The sequence below is a fragment of the Parus major genome, chromosome 8 (genome assembly GCF_001522545.3).
Source record: "Parus major isolate Abel chromosome 8, Parus_major1.1, whole genome shotgun sequence".
Taxonomy (NCBI): Eukaryota; Metazoa; Chordata; class Aves; order Passeriformes; family Paridae; genus Parus; species Parus major.
In genome coordinates, this window is record NC_031777.1 from 28603803 (window position 1) to 28619044 (window position 15242).

Below are 15242 nucleotides of genomic sequence, written 5' to 3' on the forward strand. Positions count from 1 at the left end.
TTGGAGAGGTGTGGGGTGCCTTTGGAGAGGTGTGGGGTGCCCTGGCTCTTGTGGAGGGCAGTGGATGCCGTCTTGTAGCCCAGGAGAGGAGGGGAGGCCGTTCTGCTCCTCACAGAGCCACGTGTGTGATAAACTGGGGTGTGATAAACCTGCTCTCCCCGAGCTGCAGCCTGGGTGTTTTCTGCTATACTAAGCACTACATAGTGAAGGCAGTTAAAGTCAGCAGCATGAAAATTAACATTTAAAAAGATACTCTATATTCCTTAGCAAAGCACTGCTATCCGAAACTCTCTGTGTGGGCTTGGGTATGAGAGGGAGAAAAAAAAGATTATAATAAAAAATAGACTGCAGGCATAGAGTGAACAGTTGCCGTGACCTTGCCTTTTGTATGCCATTACACAATTCAATGGCAGTCCACTCAAACCTTGCTCTCGATCAATATCCTATTAAAGCAGCACAAAAGGTCTCTATAAACTTAGTGGTTAGCTATGTTTATAAATGGAACTCAGCATAATTAGATGGTCAATAGCAGGCTGTACTTGTAATTTTAAAATGAACATCACACATTTCATATCTGTTGTATTGGGTGAAACCTCTTTGAATCTAATGATACAGTGTGGAGGAAACAAAGGCCTTGCAAAAAAAAAACCCAACCCAGGTCCCCTTTCCTCCCAGCAGCAGCAACACAGTGAGTTTCCCTTTGTTTATGGAGTCACAACACAGGAAAAAGTTTATTAGTCAAATGTCATGTTTCTCCCATCTAACCTTAAACACATTATCACTTCACTGCAGTGGCACACGTGTAATGATCTGAGTCACATCCCAGCCCCTCTGTGAAAGTAAATACATACAAATGGGGAAAAAAAAGAGAGACTAAATATTAATGTGGCTTAAAGAAAGTGCTGTATTCCAAGGGAGACAAATGCCAGCCTGGCTGGTTTTATTTAGTGGGTTTCCTGTTCTGTAATTCAGTAATTTTTTTCAAAATAAATATTGCAATTGGGTTAAGTCAGAGGGCTGTTTCTTAATTTCTCCATTATTTTTCTTGACATTTTGGGTGAGGAGCTGAGCTGGAGGGAGCAGGCTGGGAGCAGGGTGATGCTGCCCTGCATCCTGGGAGAGGAAAAGTGTCAGGCAGAGGCACCAACCTTCCTGCTCCTCCTCTGCTTGGGCAAACCAGCTCCTCCTGTCCCTCTGAGTCTGTCCCAGCTGCACAGGGAATTTTTGTGATGCCAGCAGCTGAAATGGGGGCTCCAGGCTGGGTGTGGGGCAAGAGGGATCCTTCCCTCTCTCCTTCCAGCCCATAGCCTGGCTCAGGTGACATCTTGGTGAGATTTTTGCTTTGACTCACAGTTGCAGTTTCTGACATCCTTTCCCATTTGGGGGATGTTCCTGAGCTGTCAGGAGGTCACTTTGCTGCAGAGCATTTCTTACAGGGGTAATGGTGTGTTTTAGATGTCGTTGACTGGAGTTTGTGAGGCTGCAGTTCCCACCACACTGCTCCACGTGGGGCTGGAGCGTGTTCCTGGGGCACAGGAACCGGGGTAGGGAGGTTCTGTGGTGGATTGTTGTCTGCTGCAATGAACAGGTTTGGTTTAGGCTAAGTTTTTTTAGTTTACACACAGTTTTTTAGTTCAGACAAGAGTTCTTCCACAGTTTGCACCACTTTGATCCCTCTGCTTATTCTGCAGAGATGCTGCCTTTTCTGGGAGTCATAGGATCACAGAATGGTTTGGGTTGGAAGGGACCTTCAAGCCCATCTCATTGCAGCAGGGACACCTTCCACTATCCCAGGTTGCTCCAGTCTGGCCTTGGGCACTTGCAGGGATGAGGCAGCCACAACTCCAGCACGTTGTTGTGATTTACAGCAGTAAATGCAATTACTGCAATCAAAGGTACAAATAGGCTTTGGTGGAGGACAGGCACTGTCAGAAAGGCAGGAGAAGGGATTTTGGAACCTCTCAACCCTGTGCAACCTTTGCCACAGCATCTCTGGGGCCAGAGACCTTGAGTTGGTGGTGGTTTCTGTGCAAGGACTGCCCCAGGGTTCAGGAACCGGCCCCCACAGCCGAGCCAGGCACTTTAACATGTCTGTTAAATGTGAGTTTTGTCCTTTAACCCTCTGGTTTCAAACTGGCATTTGAGTGTGGCGAGGTGGTTTTGGCCAGGGACCAGCACAGCATCCTTCGTGTTTGCTACCCAGGCAGCAGCAGCCCCTGTGGGATCAGCCCTTTCTGCTTTGCACTGAGTTTACACAGCACCAGCAAAACCTTGTTCCTACCCTACCCCTCCTCTGGACACACATTCCTTTTTTCTACAGGGCCAGCTCAAGAAATATCCAGGATTTGGGGAAAGGGCAATAAACACGGCAGGGGGAAAGAAAGAGCAGAAACATTACCCACATACCAGTTCTTCTGCCTTATCTCCTTGGAATAAAACTGTTTCATGAATTTGGCAATGCCCAGGAAATTAATTGTGCCTCAGAAAGAATCAGTGCTTTAATTTAGTGCTTGCCTTTCTATGTTTCTGTTTGGAAAACTGTGTGTAAGTTGGGCTTTGGGAGGCAGAGAGTGCAGAGGAATTGCTCAGGAAAGGGTTTGCAGAGCACAGATCTGTTTGGCAAGGAAGTTGCTGAAAACTGTGGAGTAGATGCTGCAGAGAGTACCTTTATGATTGATTTCCATTCAAGTCAGACTGACTGCAGTGTGGTCATTTTTCTAACCCATAACTGCACACACTGCAGCAGTCTGCTATCTGCAGGGTGTCTGAATTATAGCAGTCCATGTCCCTGTTACCTTTTACACAAATTACTTACACCGGTTTCTTTTTCCATGCAAATTCATCAGTTATACAGCCTCTTGTAGCTGCTGTCAGGAAACTGTTGCAGAAAGCACAAATTGATAAAACGAGTTAATTTTACTGTGCTTAATTTTTCTCTCCCTCTGTTAACACACCCTCTCATATACCCAGTGTGCAGGAAGCATATGATAGTTAAGAGAAGAAAACAAAGGATTTGAGTGTTCTTGTCATAAATTACTTCCCAACTTAATTCCTTTTAATGATCATTCCAGATTTTCTCAAGTTTTAACGGCGTTGTGCATTTTCCATCCCCAGCTTTTAAAAGTCCGTGGATATCCAGGCTGTTCCCTTTCTGTCTCAATGACGTTCTTAAAAGATCCTTGCCAAACAACAACTAATTGTCTTGTGGGGATGATGAGGCAGCTGCAAAGCTACATTATTCCTCTGTCAAATCTGACATTGTGAGCTCCTTAAGACTTGGGGTGAAATAACTGGCCCCGTTACAGTCAGTGGCAGCACTCCCAGCCCAGACATGTTAGCTGGGTGATAGGAGCTATCCTGTCTTCATTTCCTCACTCCTTCCCCGTTGGACTGAAAGATTTTTTCATGTTTGAAAATGGGCCAGATTCTCAGACCAAAGATTAAACTTGGCTCAGCATCCCTGTGTGGCACTGAGACTGCTTCGCTTTTGTGGCTGTGAATCAGGGCTCTCAGACAATACAGCCCAGGCCAAGCTGGTGCATTTCATTGTGCAGGATGTCCTTTTTCAGATGGCTCTGAAATGGGAGAGAAAATCATGATCTGTAATTGTCAGCCCCCGAAGTTGTATTGTCCTGTAAATAGCACTGGAACAGCCACAGTGGACATGGTACCATTTGCTGTATTAGTGGCATTTCGGCACGAAATCCATTCTCTGCTGACTTCAGCGTTAAGCTGCTCTGTTCCTTGTCTGCTCCCACAAGAATACAGCACATGGAGTTGATGGCTGAAAATCTCAGGGTGTGTAGGAATCCGTGATGTTTAATGTGGAACCAAAGATCCAGGATGGGGAAACTGCAGGGATTCATATCCCTTGCAATAAAAATTTCAGTACTATAAGGACAAGGTGATGAGGTGAAGAGTAGAAGCTCACTGCTGGATAAAACTTTTGGGGAGTTGTGTGTCTCTGATTTATCTGGAGGAGAGGCCAGAGGAAAGCTCAGATGCTCTTAGGCAGAAAAGAGCTCAGGTTTCTCATCTGCTTTTTTAACCTCTGTTCTTGTGGCTGTACATCACATGTACCCCAGAGGTTCTGAGGTGTGTGTTTCCCTGCCTGTGATCCTTATAGATCCTGCCAAGCACTCTACAGGGATGATGCAGCCTATCTGTAACCATGCCAGCAGAGACAACGTGGTCCTCAAAGCAACAAGTTTCATTAAATGTTAGAATGACATTAATAGAAAAGCAGCGCTTCGAGGAAGTCATGCCATAATTGTTTAATTTTAAAAAATAATAATAGTATCTTTGGAGGAATGTAAGAGAGATTCTATGTCATGGAACATTGTATTCTTGATAAAATTTCCATCTTCTTGATTGCAATGCCAGGTACCATTAGCATTTCCTAATTTCCACATCCCACCTGTTCCCATCGTGAAACTAAACACACTCATGAGGAAGAAGAAAGTGATTTTGAAGTGCAATTCATGCCATATTCACATGACTTACTGACTGCAATCTCTTTTGTTTCCCCAGCACCGATAGCTGCAGGAACAGGCCCTAATTTCTCCCTCTCAGATTTGGAAAGTTCTTCATACTACAGCATGAGCCCAGGAGCAATGAGGAGGTCTTTACCTAGCACATCCTCTACCAGGTAATTTAATCTCTGCCTACTACCAGGTTCCTTGGAAACCCAGGCCAGCATCATTACTCATCTGGGAAAGTAACCATTAAATTCTCTGACAAGCTGTTTGGGGGCCTCACCATGTGGAGCTGTTTCAGATTCACAGAGCTCAGTGTTCAGCTGGGTTGCAGTAAAGTTTCTCTTGTGTGTACAAGCCTCTAAGAAAAACTGCTGCATGGACTTGTGTAGCTCCTGGTTGTATCTGGGTGTATCAGAAGTTCCACTGGAATTGTTGAGTTTCACGTTGTGGCAGAAGAGAACTTGGAGCATAATAAGATGCAAGGAATGTCTTAAGATAGACTTAACATGTATTCTTTATTGTAAAAAGTGTTGCCTGTGAGACTAAGTCTGTTTTAGGACCTCTATAAAGCATTCAGTTTTCATAAAGCATTTAGAAGTTTGTGACTCAGCCTTTGGAAAACTGAATTGCTAATGCAGATGACTGCCCCATCTGATTTTGATTTCAGCTTAGATGCCAACTATCAAACAAGGATATTTTTTATTTTTTACCTTTCACTTTAATCATCCGTGAGATTAGATTTATAAACAAGCTCAGTCACTCGAGTAGTCTTGAACACTATTAAGGAACCAGATTGATTTTTTTTTTTCCCCCACAGCCAAAATAGATCACTTATTTCAAAGACATGACAAGAAAGTCTAACTCCAACCCAACGCTCTTTTACATTTTTATCTCAGCCTGCAGTGCCACCAGCTTTGCAGTGAGCAAATGCATGTGTGAAAAATCTCTCTGGTTTGAATATAGCTGTTGTTTTTATTTTAAAAATAATAATCTTTAACGAGAGGCTCTTAGCAGTAACTTCTTACAGTTTGCAGTGATTGGAAGAACATTCTGTCTTGCACTTAGTGTGCACGTTATGAAGCTCAGTGACTACAATTCCCATAACACATCAATTAAAAACTTTGTGCTGTTTCTTTCTTGCCTGTAAACTGTGTAGCCTACAGCACTCATCATTAGCACCATTCTCAGGTAGAATTTACTGGTGACTCCAGAAGCAAAAGTGAGGTTATTAATGTTACTTAAGAGCTCAGTTGTTGCTCTTCTATTCTTCTGCAAATAGCTACCACTGATAAGGAGCTAATTATAAACAGCATGGGTAGTTAATAACTTGGTAATATGTTTGTTTTCCTCTCATTAGGCTGTTCCCAGTCAGGAAAAAAAAAATTCTTTAAATACACAGACTCAGCAGAATTATCAGGCGGTAATTATATTGTATGCACACAATTTCCCCTATTGACACATAACAATTCTCTAAATTAAGGAATGGCCAAACCTGCATTCCACACATGCCATAAGACTTATTCTTCCTGTTTCTCACCAACTGGTTTTGCACACCCGCCAGCTCCTACCTGTGCAGAGCTCTGGGTGGGGAGGCTGCAAGCTCTAAACCAATAGTGGAAGATTTTATGTCTGTTAAATGTGTTCCCCCTACACAGAGGAGCCTGTTCTTGAATGCCTGAAGTCTTAATAGAATACAGATTTGGGGGGAAAAAAAAAAAAGTGAGCTGGCCCAGCCTTGGAAAAGTACTTAGAAGAGAAATTCTCAGTAAGGTCCCCATGCAGTCTGTACAACTCATTATGGAAAACAGAGCCAAGCTGAGTGTCTTTGGCTCTGGGATCCTCTCCCTGCAGAACTGCTGGAGCCAGTGGCCACCAGAGACCACTCAAAGGGCTCTTCTGTGTCCTGAGCCTCTGGTGAGGGAGGTGTGATGTATCACAGGGGGATTCTTTAATGCTGACACTGGCCAGAGATACCCATTGGGGGCTTTCTAGGCTTGTTGGCACAGCTGTGGAGTCAAATGCTTCTTATTGTGGGATAAAGTGAACATTTGAACCAAGAATGGGCTCTTCCATCATCCACTTGCCTCTGTTTCTTCTTATGGGACTGGAGTCTGGGCTAATTGGAAAGATTGAAAATAAAAGTTTGAACTGGTAAACAGTTTGCTTTCAGAAATAGCCGTAAAAAAATCTGGCGGTGAAAATAAGTCTCGTGTGTCATTACCGTATTCATTCAAACTGCAAGAACCACGCAATGCAAATGAAATTCTTGCCTTTTTATTGACCTCTAAGTGCTTTGAAAAATGTCCTACTTCTGAATCTGTGAACGCCTAAATGTCAGGCTCACTTCTGGTCGAGCTGGTGCGTGTTTAGGGGTTTGGCCTGTGAAGTGCTGTTCTGTATCTCACCAAATCACCCTAAATCTGTTCTACTTCCAGTTATTCTCAAGCACATCCCAACAGCAGTGCCTTGGTTCCTCTTCCATGCCTTCATTATGTGTTTTTTTTGCATTCTCAGCTCCACAAAGCGTCTCAAGTCTGTGGAGGATGAGATGGACAGCCCTGGTGAGGAGCCGTTCTACACAAGCCAAGGGCGCTCTCCGGGCAGTGGCAGCCAGTCCAGCGGATGGCATGAAGTGGAGCCAGGTAAGCCCCGGCTCCCAGAGCCCCAGAACATCATCTCCACTCGTTCTGGTTCGTTATCAGAATTGCTGTGTTAGAGAGGTGACCAGTTCTAGACGTCTCGTCACTTCGGAGAAACGGCCTAATGAAAATATGGCAGTGGTTTTATTGCTCCTGCAGCTGTGAATGTTTCTGTAGTGTGTCACTTCTGTGTTTTGGCCAAATATCTGAAGTATTTAAATAATGCAGCAGAAGATAGGCGGTCTTTTTCTGTCAAATTGTCCAGATTCAGTTCTGGGATAGTTTTTTCTAGCAGAAAGCAGTACCTGTCTGGGCTGTGCTCCATCGGTTATGCTGCTTAAATAAATATCCCTAAACTTATATAAGGTAGAAGGACTTTTCAAGCATTATACAACACTTGAGATCACTTTAGTAATGACTTTTAAGAGACTTACAGAAGGAGTTGTTTTATTAATCTGTAATGCTGTGAAGTGTGATTGGAGGCTTGATATCAAAATAGATATCACTGGGTGTTACCAACTTCAGAACGTTGAGGAAGCTCTTTGGCCTCTTCTCAGTTAATTTTTGTGTGTGATCTTTCCTGTTGATCATTTTTTTTGGGTTCTGTTATGTTACATACTTAACTGTCCATTGATCACTTATCCTGAGATCATCTGGGTGCTTAATACTATTGGAAATACTTTTCTGGCTCAGAGCTACGTGCATAAGTGAAGTTAATGCCTCAGTGTTGCTTACAGCTAAATAATCAAGTATTTATTGCCAATAAAAATAACAGAAATCTTATTTGTTAGAGGAAGGCAAGCAGTGCCTCCCAGGGTTTGAGAAGGTCCTCTAGAAGTACAAAGGATCTTTTGCAATGCGTATTTTTTTTTGTCTTTCTTGTTTGTCTGGATTTAAAATAGTATGGATTTGGTTTGTTTGGAAAAAAACACATGCTTGTCCAGGGCACTCTGTATAATGAACTATACAGCACAGAAAAGTAAATTCGACCTGCACAGCATTAAAATCAGTTCTGTGGGCACTTGGCCAGCCACCTATATCCTTCATCATGTAGGAAACATACCCACAGCTTTCTCTGGAGACCCTGTCAAACAGCTGTCCTTTACAGCATGCCCAGAAAGTCACCAAATTTGGGCTATTCCAGACTGGGAGGAGACTGATTCCTGTGCCTGGGAGCCCTTGGAGGATCCCCTGCCAGCTGCCCTCTCTCCTCTAATGAGGAGGAGCCAGCTTGTGGGCCCTTATTGACTGCAGATGTGGCACTTTGGCAGGAGGAGAGGGTGGACCTGCGGGCAGACAAGTGCCAGGCTCCCCGTGACTGCCTTGCCACCGCCGTCCCCAGGGCTCTGGTGCTCGCTCTGAGGTGTCCTGGGCACCAGGGGCTGTCCCCTCCATCAGCTCCAGGCTCCAGATGATGTAAGGCAGAGCTTCACCTTGTGCTAAACCTCTGCTCACGAGGCGGCAGAAACGCGGACAAAAGCTCGGCGCCCGCCCAAAGGGAGAGATCACAGCCTGCTCTGCAGACACAGATGGCTGCAAGCTGATGGGGTCACTGCTTCTGCATCACTGTCAGGCTGGGGCACAGCTCCCCCCAAAGTTTGGGGTACTCATTGTTAATGACAAATGTTCTCCATTTGTGCAGCAGCCAGAGGTTGGTTATTAATTCTGCTGTCACTTCTGGCGGTTTTGCCCACATGTGGTCATTACCTCTGGCTCATCCAAGTCCTGCCTTGGTGGTGGCACTGAGCTGCTGAGCTGGGCAAGGGAAGTACCCAAAGTCTTACACCTTCAAAGCACCTCTGCTCTTGGCACCACTGGGTGCCCAACATGAATGTCAAACTTCCTGAGGTGCTGAGAAAGGCAAGAACAAGTCAAACAAGAGAAGGTTCTTCCTTCCTCATGACCTTCCTCACTTGCTATAGAAAAATCCCAGATTCTGCTTAGTCTTGCCTGTAAAATGGCAGAAAATCACCTTGCAGCATCAGGGACTGTAGCCAGGTACCAACTAGATATAGCTCAGATTCACCAAGCCATCTATCACTGTCACAGCTGTGAAGAAAAAGAGCTTTGTCCTGCCCACGTGGGATGCACTTCCAAGCCATCCTTGTGCTATATCCATGCAGCCCCACCCCAGTGCTTCTGCCGTGGCTTTCCAGCAGCCTGTCCTCTGAATTCATTGCCTCAGCTTCTCTGTAAAACAGGGTCACTGCAAGAGCATGGCTGACAGAGGGATTACCTGAAGAGCCACAGCTCATCAGTGGTGAAGGACAAAACAGTGCTGAGCATCCTTCCCAGCCAGGGCAGCAGTGGTGTGTCACTGGCCCGAGGTGCTCCCTCTGTGCACAGATATCACACCTGGGTCTGACACTAACAAGTGGCCTTTTGCATTTAATGTGGGGGTTTCACCCCCAGAAGTGTAAAATGCTTCAGGAATCTTTAGTGGGGCATCTGCCTAGAAAACAGTTTGGTCACCTGAAAGCTGTACAAGTGATGGTAACATCCCATTTTAGCTGGGAGCTTTCCACAGCATTCTTCTCTGAGAGGGAGCTTTGGAGCCTGGACCAGTTTCAGATCCATCCTTTTTGATGTCTTTATCTCCAGAGAAAGGCCTTGCCATTTATTTAATCTACAATCAAAATGGTGGCACAGTTTTTAGCATACAGTAATCTCCAAACTTCGGTGTTTTGTTTTCTTCTTGGTGGAATTTGCAATAGAAGTTTAAAGACTAAACCCATCTTTTTGTTTAACTTGGCATCTCTTCCCTGCAGCTCATTTTGTGCAGTGTGGGATAACACAGGTATCAGCAGTGCAGAATGGTGCTGTTTCAGAAGACAGGCTGAAGTTTTATCCCGTGCTGGCAGAGTAGTGCAAGCCAGGTTTCCAAACTCCATAATTAAACCCTGTCCTTTGGGTTACTGGCCAAACAACAGGAGGAGGAAATCAGACCAAGGAAAGGAAGCTTAGACTTGTCTGTGGGATGGCTGCTCTGGCTGGGAAGGAAAGTTCAGAGAGGAGCCAGCAGCCAACCTCCCAGCCCAGTAGGATCCACACCAAAGATAATAATACATCCTTTGCCTTTATTGCCTTTGAGTAGATTGCTTCCTCACAGGAGATTTAGATTTATGCAGAGATAGCTTCTTGGCCTATATGCCTTGACAGGTTTATGGGAGTGAGAGGATGAATATTCCATCTCTGTGTGTTGCATCTGCTTAATTTTGAGGTGTGCACATGGGGAAGAGGGGAGACTCAAACACGGGAGCAGGTGTGAAGCACACCCATGCTCGTGGCACAGGCCCTGGGAGAGGGTGGTAGGGAAAGGTGTGGCCTGGGACAGTGCAGGGAAATCAAGGTTTGTGTGAGAGGGAGATGGAAGAAATTCACTTCAAAGAGAGCAAAACGTAGAGGAGGAAGGGAAAATGAGAAGGCAACTTTAGACCATACAGAAGGGAAAAAGAACAAATGCCAGGAAAACAAAGATTTGACTTCCTAGAAAGGAAATATGAAATGGAATACATGAACTCCTCTTAGAGAAAGAGAGCACTCCAGGCAGAGGGTTATTTACCGCCAGCCGTGACTAGTCGCTCTACATCTGTCTCCATTTTTTTTCTCTTGAACAAATTCCCTTTTTGGATACTTTTCTTCCTGCTTTGCTTCCCTGTGATTGCCCCTGTAAGTGGTCTTTGGAGGGCAGGCTGTATGCTCAGAACATATGTGCAAACTGGCTGGAGAACAGAAGAGGACAAAACCACTCTGTGTGCTATTTAGATTAGGCAGTGGATGCTTCCCCCGTGCCTTCTCCTGGGGTCCCTGCTGTGTGCAGGATGCAGGCTGCACCTATTGTCCATCCACAGCCCTTCCTCTGAGCTTTTTCTTGCTCTGCTGAGGCACCCTGATGTCTGTCTCATGTGGAGACTTTGCTGGGTGTAGATCCTCCGTGCTTCACCCACCTGGGTGTGGATCCTTCAGGCTTCACCCACCTTTCTGTTCGTGGCACAGGGGGCTCGCAGTGATGAGCAAAGGACTCAGCTTTGTGGGTTTTTTTACAGATATTTCCTGTGACCAAGGGTGCAGCACTCTCCTTGTACGTCAGAGGTGACAGCCAAAGCAAACCCCAGCATTAATCCCATGTTCCTTGTGCTGTACTCCTTGAGTCTCACATCCATTTACCTGCACTCGAAAGCTCCTGGGGAGCTCTCCGACCTAAAAAGGCTGGAGTCTGCCAGAAAAGATGAATTTCCTTTCACAACAGGAAGGCTTAGGAAGTAAAACAAAGCAGACATGTAGTAAATTACTTCTGCTTTTCAAATACCTTTTGCGGTATCCTCCTTACCATTACTTTATCTCAGCACTTTCGGTACATAACTCTTGTTAACTGAGAAGAAGGGCAAGGGAGGATAAAGATGATGTTAGTAAGAAAATAAGGCAGCATCACACTGGCTTTGAACTCCTGCACAAAGCTGGCCTGTGTTCAGTTCTGTGGCAGCTCAGCTTGTAATGGGGGTAAGCCATAATTACAGGTATACGTTTTTTAATTCCATAATAAGCAAAGATTGAGTTAATGTGTATCTGTATTCCACTTATGCATTTTTTTAATGTGTTCTCTTGATCCAGTCCAGGAGTAATGTTCACATTGTTCTCCCTCAGTCATTTTGTGAAACATATGGATGGTATTTGCCAAGTCTGCTCCCATTGTGCTTCTACAGCGTGGCGTGGAAAGAAATGTTTAAAATGCAAATTCAGAATATACTATTGGATTCTTTACTTAGGTTTTCTACTTGTTTCTTTACTTAGATCTTGTGCTTTATTCTTAGATCTTCTACTTGTATTTCCACATGGTAGTTTAGTCCCTAGAGGACAGTAATCCCTGGAAAGGTGCATGTTTGCACTCCTTGCACTTCCTGAGGCGTCTGAAGAGACTGAAGAAAGCTCTGCTTTGCTTGAGGTCTTGACCAACATGGTTTGCAAAACTTCTGGTGCTCTGTGGTCCTTTTCCCACTGAAAGACTGGTGTGGCTGTTCATGTCATGGTCATCCCCTTGTCCCAGCTCCTCCTGGATGTTCTGCTCCCGTTATGCTGTGCTGGGCCTTCGTGTGTCTGCACCTTGAAAACCCCAGGAAACAAACAAGACTTTCAGTTCAGGAGCCTTAAGGAATTAGTAACACCTCTTGCACTGCATGGCTGATAGACATGTCCACAGTTCAGGGGCTAATGAGGTTGAAAATTTTACATGAACCTGCAGAAAGCTCAAGAGCTCCCTGTTAGACTGCTGGACTCACCTGTGGTGGCAATGATGCTTTTAAAGTCAGCCTCAGGATTGCTCACCAAACCACCCAGGCCACTGCTGCTTGTTCTCATGCCACCACCTATGGGACTGTCTGAAAACAGTTTCTGAGGAATTTCTATGCAACTGAGGAGCTGAGATCTTATTTTGGAGTATTTCCCTTGCAGTGTCAGTGACCCCTAGCTCGATGGTGCCATGCCTCTCCCCATGGCTGCTTATGGAACAACCACATGCAGGCAACCAGTCCAGAACTTGTTTCAATAATGCTTTTCTTAAATCTGGCATGGGCTTTCTCCTCAGCATGCAAGAAAACTTCTCCTTATTTACTGAGAAACTTTTATTTATGCCATATGCATCAGAAAAGCTCATTCAGGCATAGTTCAGATGACCACAAGAGTTTGTTTTCCATGTCTGTTCGGAATTATATCTTGGAAATTGGAGAGAAAGTGCTATAAGGGAGATCCTAAATCATGTTCTTTATGCCCTAAGCACAGTTGTTGCCTGGCACAGCCTGGAAGATAAAATATGTGTGGTGTGTCCCAGCATCAGCAATGCAGAGTGTGTCTGATCTGTCCTCAGGCAAAAGGTCTGTGGGCTCATCAAAGGCCTTGATGTCGTGCACTAGCTCAGAGCCCAGAGAAGTTCTCAATGATTGTGCTGCATTACTGCCAGTGATTCAAGGAACTGACTGCAGAAAGTATGATGAAAAACATGAGAGCCATGCATTATACAAAATAAGGAATAGCAAAAGAATCCCTTTTCACTGGGAAAACATTCAGCTTCATACCTGGACTATTCCATGTTGAGTAATTCTCTGGTGCTGCTTCTCAGTGCCTTGCTGCAGTGGGCAGTTTGCACTGGATTGTAACTAGACACAGGAATTTCACAATCTTTATTATTTTCTTTGAGATGAACATTTTGGGTACTCATAGGCTTGTAGAAGGAAGACAAAGCCCAGGTAACATCACTTTTCCTTGGACCAGAGGAGGTCTACATCCAGGATCCCTGCCAAGTGTATTTTCTCAGTATTTCCCAGATGTGACTTTGAATTGCCCTCCGGTTCTCAGTGTGTGAGGTCAGAGAGTCCCAGAGCTGTTCTGCCTGTACCTGCCTGCTGCAGCAGCTTCATTACACACCTCAGCACACCTCCCAGCAGGCACCAGTGCCATTTTTTCCTCCATTGAGCTTAATATCTAAAGGCAGGGGGAACATTTCACACAGAATGGTTCAGGCTGGAAGGGACCACAGTGGGGTCATTTGGTCCCACCTCCCTGCTCAAGCAGGGTCATCCCTGAGCACAGGGCACAGTCTTGAATAGTGAGGGAGACTCCACACCCTCTCTGGGCAACCTGCTCAAGAGAGAAGTTGTTCCTCATGTTCAGGACAACCTTTATTCGTTAACATGGAATTGCACGTGCAGGCAGCCACCTAAAAAGCTGACTCCAAGTGAACAGGTAGATGCTTGAAGTGAAATGTTTGATAGGAACACACTTGAAGGAACTCCAGCAGCTGTATGGTACAGAGCTTTCCTTAAATGTCTTTTTTTTCATAGAGTCCATGTGTTGCCATATCCCTGCTCTCTGCATTACAGTATCCCATCAAAACACAAGCTGCCCAGTGGTTTTCAGAACATACAATTTTTCTTTTCTTCTAAGAGCAATAACACTTATCAACTTTTACTGAAATACCATATCAGCTCCTTGTCACTGGCAGTCTACAGTTCCTGCCGCTAAAAGTTTAATGCATTTACAGGAGCACTTAGGCATCAAGACTTTGATATCACAATCTGTTAGTCACAGGTGCTACATGATAGGTTTGTGTTAGCACATTATAGATCTTTTATCAGATACTGCACAAAATGTGTGTGTTTCCCTGCCAGGCAATCAGGATCAGGCTGCTGCATAGCTGATGAGTTACTCACCAATATAAGTTGTTGTTTATTTTCAACAGAACTTTCCCAGAACTGCACCTTAATGGATAAGTTAAACTCTAATTGGTTGAGGCCAGTGAAGACCAGGAGCTTAATGGAGCCAGGAAAAATGCAGCAGGTCCATGGTGGTGCTTTGAGCACTGTCAGTCTCTCACAGTGGCATTCGTCAAGTCAAGTGATTAACATTGCTCATTTGCCATCACAGACAGAGTCATTTTGACAGCAAATTACCACTGGATCAATAGCTCAGCTTGTCTTTGGCAATTCACGTAGTAGCATGAGACCTGTGACAACATGCCATGCTGCTGGCAGTGCTGCCTCAAAACCATGGAGGGAAGTTGGAGGTGGGGGAAGAACTGCTCACCGAAAAGTCAGCTCAGATTGAAAAGCTCTCGATGTTTTCACATCCCTCCAAGGCTCCTCTTACTTTTTTTTTTTCCAGACACTGGACAACACAAAAGACTTGGCCTTGGGATTCAGCCTAAACTGTGCTTTCCATTTTTAATAAAATTAGTAATCCCATGCAAGTGTTGAAGCACATGCCTCAGCTTTGCTGTAATCCCCTGAGGAAAACATCCCTTCAGCACGGTCCCAGAGAAGTCGGGCGGTCGGTCAGTGTTGTGGCTTTGCTTCTTGCATCTAGTTCCAGATGTCAGGAAATGCATCATTTAAAAATGGAGATGGAGCTGTAGGAGTTCTGAGTTGAAAATGCAGAAAGAATTTCACTGTAGTTATCAAATTAAAGCTGTTTTTGACTGGCCTGGTGCTAACATCACCCCTATGTGCTGCTTTCACTGACCTCAGTGACAGAGAGAAAAGCAGATCTTTTGTGCACTGGCACAGTGTAAGGTCACCTGAGGTATTTCTGTCACCAGATACAATTCACATCACCTACATCCTTTTTCAGACATACA

At 44.9% G+C, this 15242-nt stretch overlaps 1 protein-coding gene across 14 annotated transcripts in view; it reads left to right on the forward strand.

Annotated features, from left to right (window-relative positions):
• NFIA (nuclear factor I A) overlaps nucleotides 1-15242 on the forward strand; it is a 343582-nt gene that overhangs the window by 264948 nt on the left and 63392 nt on the right. For all 14 annotated transcript variants that reach the window (XM_015636078.2, XM_015636071.2, XM_033516520.1 and 11 more), the window contains 2 exons: nucleotides 4531-4648; nucleotides 6993-7120. In XM_015636078.2, the coding sequence (XP_015491564.1) occupies nucleotides 4531-4648; nucleotides 6993-7120 (246 nt within the window). The remainder of the gene's footprint in view (nucleotides 1-4530; nucleotides 4649-6992; nucleotides 7121-15242) is intronic.